This window comes from Amblyomma mixtum, chromosome 5 (genome assembly GCF_055824585.1).
Source record: "Amblyomma mixtum isolate Tamu chromosome 5, ASM5582458v1, whole genome shotgun sequence".
In the NCBI taxonomy this organism is placed as follows: Eukaryota; Metazoa; Arthropoda; class Arachnida; order Ixodida; family Ixodidae; genus Amblyomma; species Amblyomma mixtum.
The window spans coordinates 28,338,502-28,359,335 of NC_143016.1; the positions used below are offsets into that span (position 1 = coordinate 28,338,502).

The 20,834-nt window shown below is 48.1% G+C and overlaps 1 protein-coding gene across 3 annotated transcripts in view; it reads left to right on the plus strand.

Moving 5' to 3' along the window:
• The window catches only part of LOC149341611 (protein unc-13 homolog B-like), a 202,414-nt gene that overhangs the window by 133,985 nt on the left and 47,595 nt on the right, over positions 1-20,834 (plus strand). For all 3 annotated transcript variants that reach the window (XM_089543709.1, XM_089543708.1, XM_089543710.1), the window contains exons 2-6: positions 4,157-4,224; positions 7,553-7,640; positions 13,749-13,823; positions 15,058-15,277; positions 19,048-19,168. In XM_089543709.1, the coding sequence (XP_089399835.1) occupies positions 4,157-4,224; positions 7,553-7,640; positions 13,749-13,823; positions 15,058-15,277; positions 19,048-19,168 (572 nt within the window). The remainder of the gene's footprint in view (positions 1-4,156; positions 4,225-7,552; positions 7,641-13,748; positions 13,824-15,057; positions 15,278-19,047; positions 19,169-20,834) is intronic.

A 20,834-nucleotide genomic window follows, 5' to 3' on the forward strand; every position in this document is an offset into this window, starting at 1 on the left:
TCGTTATTCCTGGCCTGCTTCGCTTTCCCGCAAAGGCTGGGCCTTTCAAACTGACCGCTTTTAACTCGTCGCATTGTGCATCTACAGGCTTAGTGCTGCATATCATTTGTGTACATCATTTTCGCATAGGGCATAGGAAGCTACGCGTTGTTAAACGCCAGGCGGCTGTAACTATCGCTCAGAACAGCTTTTCTTTAGTTTAAGGCTCGAAAAGCACAAGGACGCATACATTTCCGCTCAACATGATGTGATCTGTGAGATGAATGTGAGCAAATTTAAAGCTGTTGATCAGTACCGGCAATCAGTGAAAGAGATGGATACGTAAAATCGCAACCTATTTTCAGACAAGTGTTACAGCGTTCGTTAGAGTCGCGAAAAATAAAGGGTTTCTTTGTTGATTGTGTACTCCCGCTTCGACCTGATCAAGAAAGCTGGCACGCATTCAAATTCGGTCGCGGTGCAGAATCGTCTCGCGCCAGAGTTTTTCTTCATTTCCTTGCATGCGAGTGTTGTGCATCTCCTGCAAACTCCTCTAAGCGTATGCGCAGCAAGCATTTATATTTTGGTAATCGAATTGCACCCGCTTTTTCGTGGCACCTTTAAGCATACAGGCCGCGCACTATGACAGTAAGCCTGAGGAGGACACGTCAGCCAGATGGTCTAGGGAATTAACTTAAGATCCATTTTAGTGCGGAGAAGACTTACTTTGCGCTAACCTGTTTGCCAGTTGTGCCCGAAAATTGCCTATATTAATTAACATCTAAGTATCGCTGCGGTGGAGCAAATGCCGGCAGAATAAATACACGGCTAATTCCAGCAGTAGCTAACACTTCAACCTACGAAAGGCCGAGCTCGTGCCTCGCGAGTGTTTGAGTCTTACGAAGTTTTTATCTCAGGTCACTCTTTGCGTCAAAAGCACTACTTCACGGGGTCAAACCTAACCAAGAATCTTCTGGCTTGCAGGATATTTAGGTGCAGAAATAAAATAAATATTGCCGCGATTGGGTTTCGAATCCGCGGCGGCGCTAACAGATCAGCTTCGCTGGCCACTGCACGAGAGCACTGTGCTATCGCCGCAGCCGATCACGCCTCGTGTTGTTGTTGTTGTTGTTGTCCTCTAGATAATGGCGCATACCCACTGCGCATACCCACTTGGCCAATACCCACTGCGGGGGATTGGCCAAGACACAGGCGGCAACTGATAGGTGTACAAAATGTTAAACAAGAAAATAATGGTAGGGGAAAAATAAAATAATCATGATAATAATAGCAATTAGGAAATAACTGCAACATGCTCTCGCGCTGTGCGTTACATATTGTCGTCTTCATCGACTTCCATCTGCAGTGTGAGCACATCAGATGAGCTTAACCTCGATTGGAGCTTAACGTGAGTCTAACATCGTCGCCAGACCCGCCGGCGACCCAGAAAAGCAAATTTAAACCACGAGCCAACCAGGCTAAACACATGCTTTCGCACGTCACCTCGGTTTAACTACGTTAAAACCACTTTTTTACAACTCGTTAGGCAAGTAGTCCCTTTTCAGGAGGAATGACCTTTACCGAGGTGTTATAAAAGCCCCGATAACGAAGCCGGCTTGCCGTACAAACGCAGTCCTCTTCACTTACCAGATTTCGCGGTTCCTGTCGTACGCGCTGTGCCGCATAAGATTGGCGAATTGGACCGAAACCTTGACGTTTTCTTGCTTTCGGTTTGTTTTCAAGCTAAATATGATAAATAAATATATCTCACTTCTGTTAGATTCAGCTAAAGGAAGAGGCGTGGCATTACACTGACGCTATCTTTAAAGCCTGAGCACTATTTTGCCATCAGTATGACCTTACTCGTTGATGCCTAGAATGTTGTAAATCGTTCGAAGACGCTTATCGAGGTTGATATCTCATAAATGGTGAGTGATGCAGTAATGGCATTTGTCTTTGTGCGCGTCTATTTGGTCCTTTATTATTATTATTATTATTATTATTATTATTATTATTATTATTATTATTATTATTATTATTATTATTATTATTATTATTATTATTATTATTATTATTATTATTATTGAAGGACTTGCGGTTCTTTGTGCGATACCGAACGGAACGCACAGCGGAGCACATACGTCACTCTAGCAGGGCAAAAATTACGCGTTCAAAGTTCACGTCTACTTTCTTCGTGTTCCTACTGTGTTCCGCTTCGAAACGCAACACCGGTCGGTTCGATGGGCCGGCTGGCCCGAATTGAATTGTATTGAATTGAACTGAATTGAATTGAAGTCGCGCTGTCTGCAGCCTCACGTCGCTTCCTTGGCGTTCTGCGCAACTGAAGTGAACGCGCCACGGTTTTTTCGCATCTGCATTTTCTCATAGTGAAAGCTTGTGCCGGTTTTGGCTGTGGGTCGTCTGTATGCCGGGATGCGGTGTTACTCTAGTTGGCTGATATTTCCCAAGTCTGAAGCTCCGCGCACTCCGCTGCGCGTAACGCCTTCGAATTGCCGCGCAATCCAGTCGCGTTTTATTGCTCACCGCTTAAAATGGTCTCTTTTTTTTTTCTTTCTCTCTCGGTCTCCTCCTTACGCTGAGAGCAAAGTTCCGCAACGTTTTGTAACGTCCTCGACGACGTCAAGTCTCCTTCGTTTTGCGTTCGAGCATCGACGGCGACCGGCACTTCTGGATCTGGACTTCACCGCTAAAACACGGACCGGCGCTGGACACGGCGCTTGTAGAGGCCGGGTCGGAAGTCTCTCTCAAGTCAGAGGCCGTTGGCGCAAGCCCCTGCCGTAAGCGGTCGTTGCCGCAATCCGCGCGCTGACGTGCGCCTATACTACGCGGTCTGCCTGAAACGTGACGCGCCCTGGGCGTCTCTGTTTACGGTAGCGGCCTGCACTGCGCTTTCTTACGGCGCGCGTGGGATATCCCCGTGGAGCCATGTGTGCGGAATGCTCCCGCGGGCCGTGACGCAACGACGGCCGGCTGCCGAGCCGACCGCATTGTTGACGCGCTTGCGCAAGCATGGGGAGAGACGCAAGGCGAAAGGGGAGGTCGCCGGTTGAATTATAGAACAAGCGGGCCCCGCTATCTTTCCTCGGTCACTGAGCGGCTTCCTGGCCGAGTCTCCCGCGACTGACCCTTTTTTATTGCAGTGTCTCCCTTTCTGCTCCCTCATTTTCTTGTTGTTGGTTGTTTGTTTGCACGCTGACACTATACGCGAGTCCCCGGCCGCTTTGTCTTTATCTCCCACGATTCCTTCTAATCTGGTTTGGGTTAGGCTGTGTCGTCGTTCGCTGCTTCTGTTGGCGTTTTCCGCTTCTTGTTGCTGATGGCGCCTCTTTTGCGTGGCTCTTCGCTTGCTTGTTCTGTTTTTTTACGGGCGCACGATCTTCGTCTCCGTTGGCCTTTCCCGGAGCCAGTATTTCTACTTTCGCGTCTCTGACCAATTTGCTTAGCTGGGACCGGTGCACTTCACCGCGTCCGACTGCAATTATAGGGAAACTGCCCTGAAGCAACTGGAGTCTCCCTTGGCTTCGGTGCTGACCCGCTTGGCGAGTGTCCAGCGGAATGCACCAGCTAATGGCGTCTTCTCCCAATTACTCAATATTAGAAATTATGAGACTGCCCCGGACTTCTGTCTCGCACGCTCCTTCGCGTAACCTGAGTGCAAGAGGGCTTTTGGATTTTTCTTCCGTCGAAGTGCGGCTGCCGTCGTGAAACCCGCGACCCCATGCTTTAACAGCAAAGCGTCATAGCCACAGCCGCCACGGCGCCTTGCTGATACGTGGTACTTATAAAAGTCTGTGGCTTAAGATGGGCGGGTCTTCCTCTTTTCTTGTGCGAATTTCTGATCGTGTGTGTGTGCGCTATATTTCCACTTCGCGTGAGCTGAAAAATCGAGTGCGTGCGTCATTGTGCCTTTTAGTTGTTAGTGTTACTGTTAATTTATTACGTGCAGATGAATGTTTAAGCGGTTTATTGACAATACATTTGAGCTCACCAATCACCAGGTCTCGGCAGCTGCTGATGTGGCAGCGTTGGTTTGTTCTTGTTTCCATTTTTTTTTAAGAGCCAGCGAAATTGGTGTGTTCGCGCGTACATTATAGCCAGTGTTATTACCTGTGACCTAACCTGTCGTCCTGTTTCTTTTCTTTTTCTTCTATCCCAGCAGAGTGGAGGCGCCCTTAGGTCAAGCAATCGTGATGGACCCAAGAGCTTGTGGCCTCGCAGTGGAGGGTGAGTACTCTTGGGGTTTCTAATAAATGCGCGAGCGCACTGCATGAGGCGTGGCGCTTTTGAAAGTGCATGATTAGCTTCGTTGTAACCGTTTTTTGCTGTTGTGAATATGGCGCTTGCCCGTTTTTCTCTACGGCTGCGATCATTTTTCTTTAATCTTTTTTTTGAGTGGGTGAAACGGGGGTTTGTGGCATTTCACTGGCATTTCACAATGGTTGCATGTGAAATGCCAGTGTTCTGGGCAGAAGACAAAAACATGAGTTTTTATTTATTTCTCACAACAAGTTTATTTCACACAAGTATTCTCACAAGTTTATTTCTCACAACAGTGCTGCGCAAATTCAAATAAACGAGATAAAAGAAACACAGGCGAAGACAATAGGCGAGCATCACATAGTTTTCTCTCTCAGGCAAGTGGAACCAGGCCTTTCTTTGTAGTCGCCTTCATGTCGCGTTAACTCTATCGGTTTGTGATAAATGCATGTGCATTTCTTGCTTGTGACACGCTGCTCAGGCCTTCGCTAACGGAACGAACTTTGAAGGCAGCAGACGCTTCAGAAAGATAAAAATCGGATAAAAAAGGAAAGAAACAGTGACCGCAGCAGAAACCCAAAAGCCAGGGGGCACCGGATTATGTTTCCTGATAGATGTCGGAAGCAATGGAAATGACGCTGAACCAATATGGAAGCCAGAACATGGTGCTTTTTTTATGTGCTTGTGCATGGTTATGCGTTGCCAGTAGCTTGTTACGGTTACAGACGTTTTCAATGTCCTTACATGCCTTGAAAAAACTTCATTAAACGTGTAACGGCTCCAAAAAGGTGCTTGCCAGTGTGTGAGCAGAAGGCGCTACACGATAGTAGGCAGAGCTTGACGAGGTGATGGACCCTCTTGGTCTGCGGGTGTCTAAAGTAGCGGAGCAGTGCTTCAAAACATGAACTTCGCTACTTAATCCAATGATCCGGTTCTCTCACCGCGCTCCTGGCTTCCATACTTTGTCCATTCTCTCTTATGGCTCATTTTACTCGTCGCACTCAATAGCCAGCAAGCTATATGACGTGTATCTCAATGATGCTGACCTTTTTCGGTTAAAACCGGATTTCAGAAAAACAAATTCGGCATACGTGTTTCGGTTTTTATCGGTTTAAGCCAAAACTTTGACCCCCCCCTTGTCGCCTTGCCTTGAGGGTGTTGGCTTGGGCCACACCTAAGCATGGCGACAAATGTGGAATGATCGGTCACTCGGTCGCCATATTATGCTACTTGTCGCGTCAATACTGCTTGCGAAAGCCTAACTCTCGCTGTTCTCTAAGCGATGCGGGCCGAGCGCTATTATTCTTCATTCCTTTTTTCTCGCCCACCCTAATTTTTGTTGTTGTTAGCGGCTGTTTATTACCAAAAATAAAAATGGAAGAAAAAGATGTTGCTAGCCGCGACATCTTCCATCGAATCCTGAAGCACCTGAGCTGCGGCTAGCGGGAATAGGACAGGGAGAGGGAAAGAAAGTGGGGAGTGATAGAAGAAAGGATACGGGTAGGGCGGCAATATATACTCTGTACAAATACCGGACATCGAAACAGAATCATAACGAACGCGTAACTAAAGTAATCGTAACGAACGTAATCTGTATCGTAACGAACCCTATCATGTTCCTAGTAGTAGTAGTAGTAGTACAAGACCTTTATTCGGCCATAATTTACAGGCCGAGCATGTCGACCGCCTGGGCGACCAGAAGTCGCTGTTCTTCCTCCCCTTCAGCGCCAAGCCAGTCGAGCCAGGTGGTGATGGATAAAGAAGGTGGGGGGTAGGAACCTGACTGCTGAGCAGCCGGGCAGTAGAAGAGGCAATGGGCCAGGTTCGCATAGATACAGGGGCAGTTGGGACAGGAAGGGTCTGATCGATAGCGATAGAGGAAGAGGCGAGACGGGGTGATAACTGCATTCATTTGGATGTGCCGAAGAAGGCGAGCCTCCGGCACCGTGAGCGATGGATGAGGGGGAGGGTAGAGGTGTTTGTCTAGGCGGAGCTCGAGGTAGACCTCTTTTATGGTGCGGCGAAGGGTGAGTCTCCCACCGTCCTCCGAGGGCTTGGGCCAGGGGATCAACGGTACCCAGAAAAGTGTGTCGCGGGCGAGCTGATGGGCCAGTTCATTGCCGTCAATCCCTGAATGCCCAGGGACCCAGCGGAGGAAAACGATGGAAGGCTGCAGTGCGGAGACCGCTCGTTCGACCTCCTGTTGGAGAGAAGGGGTTAGGGTGCGTTTCTGTATGGGGTGTATAGCGGTTTGCGAGTCTGAATAGACTGTGTACTCTTGAAGAGAGGAAACGAGATCAAATGACTGAAGGGCATGTGCAATGGCGAGGACCTCGAGGGACAGTGCATCCGGAGGGTGTAGATACGGCCCGCTGGTGTGGGTTTCAGGAGCGGGGAGGTGGGGATGGTACAGGGCGTAGCCGCAGGAACCTCGAGGAGCCACGAAGGAGGCATCCGTGTAGGCTACACCCTGGGTATCAAAGAGAGGGGAATGGTGCTGCGCGGCCGCATGACGACGGCCGGCGTGCAGGACGGGGGACATGTTGGTCGGGAGGGGGAGGATACGAAGATTGGGAGCCGGGGTTGGAATAGGAGAGATAAAAGGGGCGATGGGAATGGGCGAGATACCCGCTCGAGTCAGTAACCACTGACCCTGACGGGTAAGGGAAAGGCGGGCAAGCTGCGAGTCACGATGGAGAGATAGAAGAGAACGGAGAGGATAAAAGAGGCCTGTGGCAAAGATCTTAGCGGTAGAGGTAGTGATAGGGAGGTTGAGAGCTGCCTTGTAGAGGCCCACAAGGGCAGTCTCGAGAGTGTTGAGTCTGATTGAAGGAAATGTAGGGTGCAAAGTACAAGACCTTGTTGAGGGCCAGCGCCTGGATCTTTGTCTGCCTACCAACAAGTTTGTGCAGGACCAAATTTCTTTCCACCACTTACTAATGCCTGGGTGTATGAGATTCAATAACAATGCTTCACGTGTTTTATTCTTCGTTTCTCATTTTTTTCCGTCGCTCTTTCCACGTAATTTATGTCACGTGCTTCACTGAAATAAACGCTCACGTCGTACAGCCCGCCCAGTGTTTCTGCGTATGTACCTTGTCGTCCCGTCCTCGAACACCGCCTTCTTGCGAGCGCGTGGAAACGTTTTCTTAATATAATTTATTGCAAGGGTCATATGCTCTACTTCTTTTTTTCTATGCATTGTCAAAAAATTAAACAGCTTCATGCGAGTTCCGTTGTGAAATGACTTCTCACATTTTCCTTCGCTTTCTTTGTATTCCTTACTGTCTCGCAGGCCGGAGCATAATCCATTCTACAGCAACATCGACTCGATGCCTGATATCAGGCCTAGAAGAAAGTCCATTCCTCTTGTCAGCGAGTTGGTAAGTGCTGTCTCGAGGCCTGTCGTCCTTCTTTTCTTTTCTGACACAGAATTTCAACTTCCAAGGCCCTCTGACGTTTATTTCTTTTCTTCTTTCATATGGTCCGCACGTTGGAAGTCGATACCGCACGCTTAAAAAAAAAATAGAAAGCTGAGGAAAAGGCGGTTTATTTCATAAAAATTTTTCTCCGCCCTGAAGCACTGACTTAACTTGAACAAGCCTGTAGAGTTTCAAGCGGCTCGATGCAACACTTGTAGGCAGCTCAGACAGTTTGGTAAATAATAGCGAAACCCGGCAAGGCACGTTCATAAAACTTTCACAACAAATTTCGCGCTGTTGCTTAACAATGTAGCACCAACTTGCGCGCCTGGCTGTTATGATTCACTGAAAAACTCAAACTGCGACAGCGCGAGAAAAAGGAACCAAAAAAAAAAGCGCTTTAAACGTATTGGTGCTATTTGTGTCGGTGGATAGCTCGTTATTGGGAAATCGGATGGGCAAAAAAGAACAAAGTAAAAAAATATAATCGGCCAGATCTGTTATTGAACAGATGCGTGTCAAAGTTGTTTTGCTGTCACCAAAACGCTAAAACTAAACAAGGCTATGCGCAGTGAAGAAATAAAAAAATGGTGAGCATTACGGTTATTTTCCGTGCGTGGGAGAATTTGGCGCAATTCTTTTTATTTTATCTTTGCACTATGGTGTTAAGAAGTTCGGCTAACGTTATTCGCTGCTGATGGGAAGAAAAGTGCTCATTCTGTGCGCTCCTTTATGGAAAAGTCTTTTTTGTTGTTGTGGTTGTTTTTGTCGTTGTAGCGCACATTGACGCCAGTCCAAAGAAATGAATACAGAGTAAAACAAAAAGGCTTTGGAAGCCTGGCCTGTGATTGATCGCTATCGATCGTGTGTCCGGAATAACAACGAAATACATTTACAACGGATCGCGCTAAAGCAACTCCTCAGCTAACTGAAGCCTTCATTTTGTAATGTTTTCTACGCGGTGATTGTTCAGATGCATTTTTCTCGTGTTTACTTGCATCCCGGTGTAGACGCTGAGGCCTTTTTTTTTTTCATTTATTTTTTTCCGATCGAGCAGAGATGGGGTGTCGAGTAAGTATCTACAGGGTGCACCAAAAGTTCCCAGACTAGAGAGTCTGCCTTTCATTTATTTGTTCAAAATACATTAAAGGATCCGAAGGCACAAAAACTTGTACGTACGAAAATACAATGGAAAATTTAAGGAAATAAAATGGCTGGCACTTCAGACAACGAGATGAAGCTACCAAATTTCTTAGAGGTGAGAGTGATACTTTTTCTGTCCCTTACCGACAGTCGGGGTTTCCGGTTGCCGTAAATGCTCCACTACACGGTTCAAAAGCAGGCTATGTGGCCTCGGAACTTTTGACTCATCCTGTACAGTTTCATCGCTTATTGTGTGTGTGTGCGTGTGTCATACTTCTTCTTCGGCAGGCTTCTATCTTTAACAAATTCACCGTTGGCAGCTCTTTTTGTTTTTTGTCCACGCTTCGCTTTCCTCCGGTGTTCGAGTGAAAGCAACGACGCGTGATATTGTTTTTGCGTTTAATTACGCACGCGCGGTTGCGTACGGAAACTTCGTTTGCCGCGAGAGCGAGTGAGTCTCCGCAGCGCGGGCGCTTATGGCGCGAGGGAAGTTAATTACAAACCGCGATCGGTGAATCTCGGCGTCGAAGCAAACAAGGGGTTCCCAGGAGCAATGGGGTAGGGGGGGGGTTCTGCAGTGTGAACGCGTGCCGCTCGCGCCGAACTCGCGCCTCGCGGCGTTTCGCGACATACGACCCAGTGTTCAGCGGCTCGGCGTTGTGGTGACGCTCTGTCTCACTGAAGCGGCGCTGTTCTGTGTAAGCCGCGGCTTGAATCAGGGGCTTAACTAACAGAAGCCCTTACCGTGCAAGCGCAGCCTTGTGATAGGCCGGCCTCGCGGCGCCGTCCAGTCAACGAAGCGATATACGATAGGCCAAAATGGCGGCACGCAATCGCGAGCCGTTCTTACCCGAGAACAGTATTCGTGAATTCGCTGCCTGATTTATAGCAGGCGCGCTGCACGCGTTGCTCTTGAAACTTGCGTAGGACGCGTCGCGCTGACTGATGTTTGCACGGTAGTCTAGACGAGATTTTCTTGCTCCCCCCCCCCCCCCCCCCCTTCCCCCTCTTTTTCCACCACCACCCCGGTCCCCTGTCTTCCACCTTGGACGACTTTTCTTTCATTCCTACTCCTAGTTCATCGTTCTAGCTCGCTGTGGCTGGAAAAAAAAAAATTAAAAGGAGGCTAGAGGGAAACTTTTTTTTTTCTTCAAACTTTCTCTCTCTCACTAGATAAATCATGTGTCTGCGTTTGGTAGAGGCAGTAGGGTGTAGCGGGCGGAAATGACTTAAGCGACGTCTCTCAGGCGGCTGCCACCTTCCGTTAGAGGGGATTGGGGATGTAAATGTTTCTCTATTAGCGAATTAGCCACTGGCAGATTAAAATGTGCCCCTCCATTTTTTTTTCTTGTGCGCGAGCTTCCGCGATTCAAATGCAAATGGAGAACATTCGCGGTCGCGTAGTCTGCCGGCGTGCATGTGTATTTCTTTCCGTACAGCTGGTTTAGATTTATTTACGGACTGTCCAAGTTGTCAACTCTGGTAGAAAAATCTTCGTTAAAACTGCTTTCGCAGCTGATTTCAGCTTATTTTCTTGTTCTGTCGTGCGAAAAAGAAACCGGTGCTAAACTAAGCGCAAGCTGATCGGCTCTCTGCCTTTAAAATTACCGGGCCGCCGTTTTCTGTCGTCGATCGGCCTGCACAGAATTTTACGATTGGAATTTAGCTTACATCATTGGAACCGCGTGTTCAACATGCAGGGTTCGTTCTGATGCGTTTATGTTTTCCTTCTCGTTTGTCGACGATCGCTAGCTATCGCTATGTGGCAGCATTCGATGCAAGCAAATCGGAAGAACCAGCCGCTAGAGAACCCATGCATTGGGCGCCAAAATGCAGTGCTGTTTTCGTTCGCTGAGCCGCAGTCATGTTCGGTGCAGTTTGACCGGGATGAAAATAAAGGCCGTGCTTTCCGGGACAGAAAAAGTGGGCGCCGCCGCCCCAATGACAACACGGGCGCCAGCCTTCGCAGATGCCTATACCTTTTCATCAGCAACGGCAGCGGCGTTTGTTTCGTACGAGGTTCGCGACCGACGTGCTCGCTGTCGCTTCGCCCCGTGTACTCCGACGGGGACGCGCCCCAACCCGGAATTGATAAAGGATGAGGTGCGCCTTGTGGGGCGGAAGACTTTCCAGGCAGCGCTGCTGCTGTTGCGGCCGGTGGGGCTGTGCGCACGTCCGTGCATCTCAGAAGCGAAAACGCGCCAATCCTTCCACCCCCTCCCCATTTCATCCGTTGTGTGCCCTTCTTTCGCATGCTTTCCTCCCATCGTATTGCCTTCTTTTTTTCTTGCTCGCACATTCTACTTCGCCCCTCTGGGTGCTACCGGCAGCGGTGCTCCCTGCTTTTTCGAAACAATCTCATCCGCTCGCGTCCCGCGCCGTGTTGGCGGTCTCGTATCGAAAGCGACGGGTCTGCATAAACAACCGGTTCGGCGCGCGCGCCGGGACGTCTCCCACGCGGCCTCGGTAAAAACGTGCAGTGCCGTGCAGGCCAGGGCTGTTGTCTGGTGATCGCCAGCCGAAGCGACAGCGCTGCTACCGCGCGTGAACGGTTCGTGATTGGTTAGCGCCTGTGCGCCCGGCCAATCACGGTAACTCGCGATGCGATAACGAAGGCCGCGCCCCTTGACGAGGCTTTCTCGCGTGCTGACAACTTTGGGAATCCAGCCGGCTTTTGGTTTCCGCGGTGTCGCACAGTTTTGTTCGAGACGGAACGCAGCCAGGGCGTCGCGTAACAACGTCCGTGAGTGCGTGCGGGGCGAGCGGTCGCAGTGTAAATGCGCGCAGGCGCCCGAGTTGACGCATCCCTTTCTCTCCTCGGCGCATTGAATCCTCGCGCTGAAGCGAACCGCCTGTGTCAATACCATGCCGTACCCCCCTCTGCCGTTATTTCTTTTTTTCTATCTATATGCTCTTTTTTTCATCCCCCCTTCTTCTCTGCGGTCAGCCTTTTTCCTGTTCAACGCGCCTCGATTGCTTGCTGCATTTGGAGCCGCTCTTCTGTTTTTTTTTTTTTAATTTTCGATTCACCTGTGTCCGCCGGGCGCTGACTTCTAGCGCGAAGAAGGGTAAAGAAGCCCTAGCCTCGTCACGCTGACATCGCCGTCTAGATGGGGAAATTCGGAGGAGACTTCAGAAACGTTGGAAGCCAGAAATAGCGGAGAGGAAAAAAAAACGCCAAAAGTGAAACGACGCGGATTACGGAAATGTCGCCGCCTTACGTGCGAGCGGTAACGTCTCCCACGCAGCCCGTCTTACATTTTGCTCTTCGGGCGTCGTTGCTGCGTCGCCCCATCTCAGTTCTCTTCCAGTTTCTCGCCGTGAGCGGCATAGCGTTATTTCTCGCGTACGCGCGCGTGTGTGCGTGTCTGTGGTGGAGACTTAGAAATCCTCCGCCATTTCAAACGCGGCAGGGAAAGGAGTTGCTCCAATCTTCCTCCCCTCGTGTCATCATCACAGCGAACACCGTGGCAAGCGTACGTCCCCCTCCCAAATATCCCGCTGAAGCCAACACCCACTACACCATTTGGCGAGCATTTTTCTCGCGTTTTTTTTTTTTTTAACTTTTTTTGCCTCCCACTTCGCTGCTCGCTTCGTCCCTCGGCTGTTTCCCCGGCGTTGCCCGCAACTAATAATGCGCGCAGAGAACTTTGCTTAGCATTGTTCTCCGAGCGACGCCCACCGAGTCCACGGATCGCCGGTTCAGCCTTTCTGCGGTGCGTTCTCTCTTCGACATTGCTGTTTAAAACCGCAGGTTTTTTTTTTTTTTTTTACCCATCTTTGTGAAAATTCCGAGAGGATCAACCTTTGTTCCATGCTTCCAAACTCCGTTTTCTTTTTTTTTCTTTTTTACATCCTCGTACTTTCGCCCTTTTTCTCTCTTTCTCTCTTCCCATGCTTCCTGGCAAAAGGTGCTCAAGGTACTCTTTTTAATAACCCCATTTTCCCCCGCTTCTCCCGAATTTTTATTTTTTCTTCTCCGCAGCATGGTCGCTGACTGTGTGCCACTCAATTTCGCGCACTAGCGAGTTTTTGAAAGACTTAAGTTTTTTTCCCTTTCGTTCTGCTCGTGCGCATGTCCTGGCAAAGTTATTAAAAGACTTGCTGATGCATCGTTTCTTTTGTTTTGACTTTGGTTGTCGGCAGACATTGAACTTTCTAAAAGTTCCAAAGTGATTACGGCGCGTTTTTTTTTTTTATCAAGGATGTTTTTGCCCCTTTGATTTTCTTTTTTCCCTTTTCTGCTGGGTAGTATTACAGGCCTGTTATTGAACTTTGGCTCGGAGGGTGTCAAAGTTCTGTAATAGTGCTTTGGCTTGTTATACAAATGAGCATGGTTGCTCTTGTTATTTTTCTTTGCCGGCGTGAAATTTGGTTGCTGTTTTCAGCATGCGTGTTGCTGCCGCGGCTTTTGTCTGTTAGTAACTTCCTTGGCGTGTTTCTACAGGCAGTGTCTGATAAGAGTAATGATTTAGCAGTACTGTTTATTTTTTAGATGTGCATGCGCTTTCCTGCTCTTCGCCGAATGCGTAGTGGGCGTGAAAAGCGCTTAAACCCCTGCTTCGTTTTAAAAAGGTGATCTTTTTTCAGAGGAAACAGCGTGAGCGCGAGGCAAGCCGTAAATAACGAGCTCAGTGCTGCGTTCGTCATACTTTTCTTCTCGTCCTCACCCTGTTTCCTTTGACAGAATGATCCCGCGCAAAAAGCAGGTTCTCATAATTAGTCTGCAAAGTCCTTGTGGCGAACCTTTCTGATAGAAACTGCTTCCGGAGTCGTGTTTCTCAGTTGAGGAAACGAAGTCTGCATGCGGCATGTTCTTAACCAATGCGCGCTGCAAGAAAAAAAAGTGATCTTTTTATTTACATGTTCGGAACACTTTCTACATCTCCCACACTATCGCCCTTCGCCTCCTCTCTCTATTCACAGACCATGGCTGCCACCAAACGGAATGCCGCATTGACATCAGTTGTTCCCCGGACGCATCCCAACGACGAAGAACTGGTCAGTGAGACGACTTGTCACGTCTAACGCTTCCGGCGTTCCAAAACTTCCTGGAACCCTTTCTGTCGAAATGCGTTGGAGTCGGAAGTTGCAGCTCATCGTAGAAAAACAAAGATATGCCCTGATATAAGGTCTTTCCGACGCGAATGATTGTGACGACACGAATAAAATAAAATAGCCCAAGCGTATCGTTTAGCATCGTCACCTGAGAGAGCTAGCACTGAGAATTTCTTCGGCACATGTTTCGCCGAACAAGGCTGCGCGAAGTGGTTTCTGCTTCAAGTTTATCTGAAAGAAGAGGTATATTAATGGACCCTTTGCAGATGCATTGCAGTGAGGTCATTGTACATAATTCCGCCTACACCTCCGTGTTACGAATTTTTAGGAGATGGTAGAGAGCAACGTTTAAGTGATGCGGCGCAACAGATGTATATACATAGCGTTGGTAAAGTCGCGCACGTAGCTGTCGCTCGGGAAAAGGAATACCTGCACCCTACGAAACTATTAGCGGGTGGAGGAGGAGGTTGTTGATCTCAGGCGGTTCTAGGCTTGCATTAGAGCTCTAGCACTACGTCAGGGGTACGCGGGCCGATTTTCTCTACGTCATCTCTGGCCTGTGGCAAAGCAAGCCTCACGATTAACGAACAGTTCTGTTGTCGCGAGGTTTGCTTGAACACGTATTTAGCTCATGCTCCAAATATATAGTCTTCAGTGCTGTGTCAGACACAGCTATACCGGGAAACGTAGCTTCTGTCTCGTGCGGTGGTGGTGACCAAATTGCGCTCGGTAGAGGTTTCGGACTGCGGGGGTACTTTGAGACAGGAGTGTTAGGGATCGATTCCAGGGGAAAATCCTCACTGGTCCTGACTGGTTTATGGAAGAGTTTCTAGTTGGGACCAGCTGGAACCAATGGTTTCCAATTGGCACCGATCGAAACTAACTGGAAATTGTTCCATGAACCAGTTGAGACCAGTCAGGATTTTAATTACTCATTAGCATGCACCTGAGCACAGCATACGGCTACAAAGAAAATCTATAGAGCTCTCTCTGAAGTTTCACAGTTGAAGAAAAATTCGTCCTGATCCTGGGATCGAACCTAGTCGTTCTACCGACTAAGCTAACTAGGACGGTTAGGGTTAGCTAACCAGGGTAGGTGATAGGGCAATGCCGACTCGATCAACAACTCTGAATGACAGGAGTGTTGACCCGGCGCGCGGCGACCGCGTGTTCGCAGAAAACGCACGTGTACAAGAAGACGCTGCAGGCGCTCATCTACCCGATCTCGAGCACGACGCCGCACAACTTCCAGTCGTGGACGGCCACGTCGCCCACCTATTGCTACGAGTGCGAGGGCCTACTCTGGGGCATCACCAACCAGGGGCTGCGCTGCACCGAATGCGGCGTCAAGTGCCACGAAAAGTGCCGAGACCTGCTCAACGCCGACTGCCTGCAGAGTGAGCATGTCTGAAATGAATTGTTGAAACCGGTTCTCGCTGAAAAAAAGGCTGTTTGACGGTGAATTTTTAATGCATTTTGCTGAATACGTCCGCACACGGCGTCCATATCGCGTCAGTAGCTGTGGACGACCAGAAGTACTGTCAGCATTAAATAAAGCACGAACAACACGGGAACAATAAAACGGGAAGATTTTAGTTGAGAGAGACTGGATTTTAAAGCACTTGGTTTTCATATAGATGGTGCGATGATCGATTCGTAGAAGTGTTAATGTACCGTGCCTGTATTTCATATCCAGCAGCTATTGTTTTTTTGTTCGCGTTACAGTTATCCTGTTCGTGTTTCGTTTGACGCTGATGGTACGCTAAATATTTAAAACATCTCGCTAATTTAAGAGGCGCTGAGGGGTGCCTTGTTGCACCCCCCCCCCCCCCCCTTTCCTTTTTTTTTGATCAGAAGGCTCGGCGGTTTTAATTTTTTTCTCTCAAGCTGTCGTTTCAAACCCTGCCTTATTAACTTTAGCACAGTAAGGCAAACCAATTACACCTGCATAAACTTCGCGTTATAGCATCGATAAGATTTCCTGTGCATTTCACCTCAATGTCGAACCGCCGTCCGTCTCATCTAGCTCAGACGTCCCCTTTCCAATAATCAGAATTGTCGTAGTCCTAGTTTTCTTTCCCATCATCATAGCGGCCTGTCTAGTTGATAAGCTTCCATGGCCGTGTCGCGAATGCAGTTGTTAGATTGCAGAAGGCCTTTCGAAGCTCATTTTGCCTTGAGGTCTTGTTCATTCAAAGGTTGTGTCCATATGGCAATTGTCATGGCCCCTGCGCAGCCCTTGCCAGCTCTTTGTCATTGTTAGAACATTGCTGTAACGTTTGGTCATTCAGTCATGCATCTACCCACCATTTCACTTTCTCACGGAGAGCTGATCCCTAATCGAAGTGTACGCTGTCGGCGTATGGCACCGGGCCACTTAATTAGGAAACCCTTCAGGTGCTCAGCACGAGCCGAACGGTAATAGCTCGAGATAAGACTGCTTGTTGAGTGGCTGTTCGCTTGGGATGTTGGGATCTGCCAACCTGGACGGCGACGGTCAACTAAAATCTAATTGACTCGCGTCCTTCCGCACTCTACTCGTTTTTACTCTCCTCTGGATCCTTCCAGCTCGTATACGTGTGTGTGTCTGTGCGCGTAATGATGCCGCGATGCGGCATCGGGATCATTACCTTCCCGCTTACTGCCCGCTATCACTAGTTTTAACGGACGCTGTTTCCTTTGTGCTTGCCTCTCGTGCGCCAGGAGGGATCGTCTCGAATAGCGCGAGCACTTAGTGCCGTGCGGCGACCGCATCTGTCGCTCTCGTTCCTACCTGGCGAGTCGGCGTACCTTAACGCCGCCTCTCCCTTTCCCGCTCCCTCTTCGGCGTTCAATCATCGCCGCGTTCCTGCCCAATTTGCGACCGCGTATGTTAGCGCCGCTCGATCGAATGGTGGCCCTCTCAGCGGCTGCTTGTTGTTCATTACCTGCTTTCCCAAGGTCACCTCTGCGGCCATCTTCTCTCATCCTCCCCCTCTCTCTTTCTCGTCCTCTGATCAAGCGTTTCCTCTCTTCTCTCCCTGCGAGCGAAACGCCCGAGAGCTGTACGTTTCTCGTCTGCCATCGCTGGCGCGTTGTTTGTTTCGGTGCGTGGCACGCTGGCTTTGCGTGTGGATCCAAAATTCTTGTTTCATTATGCCCCGTGCCTCTCTCTTATCCTAAAGACGCGCAGCTGTAGCGGGGGTGTTTCATCCTGTTTTAATTTCGGCATCATGGCCAGCTGGCTCTGATGAGGCAGGCTTAATGGGGCTCTGAAACATCTTCCGAGTACATAAACTCCCTCAATCATGACATTCTCTCACCATGAACACGTGAGCCAGGTAATACGAAGCAGAAAACACACAATCGCACGCGAAAGTTGGCGAGTCCTTTCTGGCTTCTCCTTTTCCGGCTTGTCCAAGCTCTGTTCTTGGTAAAAATGAATTATTTGCAGCCTTGGGACTCGAATCTCTTAATATAGCTGTGCGGAGTATTCCGCTTTGTTGGTTTAAAGAGACTGGGGTGAGTAAAAGAAACTTTCGCGTTGTTGTCGCCTGTAAAGGGTGCACCACTGCATTGACGCTCTTTATGCAGAGAAGCCACTCTTCGATTCCGAATCAGCACGAAACATACGAACGAAGGCGCGAAGTGGACACGGACGGCGTTGTTGAAACGTAGTTTTTACTACTTTCTCACTACGTGGAATGAAGCTTACTAGTGTAGAAGACACTAATTTTTCATTAGGTACTTGGGGCACAGCAGGTCGAAACACTTTATGCCATTCTTTATGCCTTCGTCCATGCCTTTTGCGCTGTTTTGAAAACGTGAACAACCAACTACCCTGTACTTCTGCCCTCTAAGACACGTTGTTTTCTCCAGATTTTCCGAGCGATGTTCATGCCACGCACATGGCGCTATTGGTATTATGTGTCTCAGCCTGCCACTGTCTTCTACCTACTTTTATTTATAAGCGTGGCCCTTTCTTCAGTTTTAATTTGGGCAGCAGAGCCAACTGATTTTGATGAGACAGGCTCAAGGCACCATCATCAGCACCTCAGTGATGTGCTACAATTGATGTTGCTCGCTCTTGCTGCCATTGCTACAGTGGCAGTATTAATATTACATTTCAAATGGCAGACAAACTTTAAGCAAATATGGAGGTTCACTATGAGGCCTCAGGAAAATCTGCTGCACTCACTCTGAACTTCCATAGTGAAGGCAGGGTGGTTAACCAGAAGGATGTTCTGATTGGCTACCCAGCATTAGGGGAAAGGAAAGAAGGATTTAAAAAAGTAATGAGGGAAGGTTTGATGGTGAGGAGAATAATCATATGCCATTATATGATTTTCCATGTTGCGGCACCAAATGTCATGTTAGGCTGCAATTATTGCCTGCCCTCTCTGCATTCTTCACCTTGTCATAGCTCATAAGCCTTGGCCACGGTGTGAGATAAGTCAGGACACAGCACGTGAAGCGTACTGGATGCCAGCTGCCAGCTAAAGCGCCACTCACACGCATCCAAGCCAGGCCTGCAATCACAGCGTCTTCTATCGGCCGAGCAGTGAAACTTCGCTGGCAGAAACAAAAATTTGCATGAACTATCTTACTGCCATAGGAACCGGATGATATCGCTCGGCGCTTGTTTCTTGGCGTTCGGCCAGCCGACCACCGTTCAGCACAACCATGCCATACACGTGCTGTTAGCGTTTCTTTTTTTTTTGCGTGGGTACTAGGCCGTCGACGACGTCGGCGTTGTCGGCGCAACCGGTTGTCCAAGTAGCAGAGCGAAACACCACCTGGAAGTTCGCTGCCTCGGGAAGATCCCGGAGAGTGGCTAGCAACGTAACTTGCCACCTGCCACTAAGCGCCTGCATAGTCAACGTAGTCGGTGTAACATGCTACCTGACAAGTCACAAGTCATCCTGTCGCCTGTCACCTCACAGGTGACAGGAGGTGACAGGCAGTAGCGGAGTGAAATGCCACCTGCCACGGCGAAAGCGGTAAAATGGACAGCTGGAAGATGCCTGCCACAGGAAGATCCCGGAGGGTGGCTAACAGTGTAACACGCCACCTGCCACCGCTGGCGGGGGAAGAGCTGGGCTCAAACCTTGCATTACCAACTACCGTAATTGCCTGTAAATGTTTTGTATGTATGTATATTGACCCTTCTTATTCATTTTTATTACAGGGGCAGCGGAAAAAAGCAGCAAACATGGTGCCGAAGACAAAGCTAACAACATTATTATGGCAATGAAGGAGAGGATGAAGATAAGGGAGCGCGATAAGCCAGAAATCTTCGAATTGATCAGGTATGTGGCGTTGTAACACCTTAATTTAAATACAATTACTGCTTGCAAATACTTTGCTCTCAGAACAAAATGATCTGCTGCACTAACCATACTTACCTGTCTGTTTACTAACCTTACTAACAAGTTGCATGCTTAACAGCCAGAACTCTTTCATTATTTTTTTCTTGCAATAAGTGCATTTGCAAAGTGCGACAGGTCTTTGCAGGATATCTTTATGCAGTGTATTAAATGACATAGGTTTAACGGTAGCTTTTATGGTGGTGTTTAGAGCTTGTGACAATAGAGATGTTTATGGTGGCACATGCACTTGGAAGCTTATCATAATTTGTCAAAAGCATTGATACCGCAATATTGCAACCATGCAGTTTATTAGTTGTGAGAGAAATGAGATGACTTGTGGGCTCTGATATTTTTTTACGTAAAAAGGTGTAAACATTAAAAAAAATTACGCAAGCTGTACTAAGTTCGCATCAACGTCTAAAACATTCAAGGAGCTCTGTACTACTACTGCAGTTTAAGAAGAAACAACTTAAATGGTATTTAAGTTTTAGTACTTGTTTCCTAATTTAATGTCTGTATGTGTTTTTATTAATAGTGTATAATAATTACATTGGCAAAGTCTAAGCTGGTTGTAATGTTAGCTCCTTATTGTGCATTGTTCCTCATGCCTTTTTAAAAAGCATTCACTCATGTACTGCAGCTCTGCAGCTTAGGATTTGTCAGTTCTGTAAGACTTTGCACTGAACCTCTTGCATATTTCTGGCACCTTGCTTATTGCTGCTGATGTAACTCTTAAGTGTGTGTTGTGTTTACATTAACAGTAGGTTGCATTTTTCTTGCCCACGTCTTGCCCACAAGTACCAGCTCTTGATTTTGTTGCTATGTAATGGCAGAAAGGACCTGACTGCTCTTTTACATATCTGTCCAATGCATTAGGCATTCTTCCTGCAATATGGTTATTTATAGCACTTGATTAAAGCAAAAATTTCTTCATAATGGTTTCTTTATTATGAACACGCCATGCAAATGCCAATCATCAGAAAAGATGTAGTATATCTTTTACTTGTATTGTCTGTCAGTGAGCAAGTTTTTACTGACAAATCAGTGCATGCTGAGGTGTTTCTTTATGACTCTGGATTACCTATATTTTCATTCGCTTGTGGCGAACAGTGTTGGGGCCTACGTCATGGATTGTCAGGCATCTGATGGCACACCCTGTACTTTACAACAACACTTCTTCTTGTATGCACTGGATGCAGTGGCGCTGGGTTGTTTCGTACATACTGTGGACAAAGCTATGTGACAGTATTTTGTGAAGGTCAGCTTATTATGCCAAGATTTAATTTATTTGCAAGAGCATACAGCCTTCTCCCACCTGCATTATCCAAAAGAGCAAAGTTTTTATTACGTGTATGAACTGACGTGCACATAAATAACCTTCTTTTTCAAGTTGTAGCTTCAGAAATAGGTCGAACTTTTGCATATATGGCATTTGTTTTATCTCTTTGCAAGGGGCTTTTTGCAGTCCAGTCTATGAAGAACAGTTTGCAAAATGTAATGTGTGCCAGTCAAGATTAGAAACTGACATGTTATCAAGTGGTGGCTGGCACTGTGTGCTATGTGTGTGATGAGTGGGCATGTGTGTGTGAACTTTGCCAACATTTTA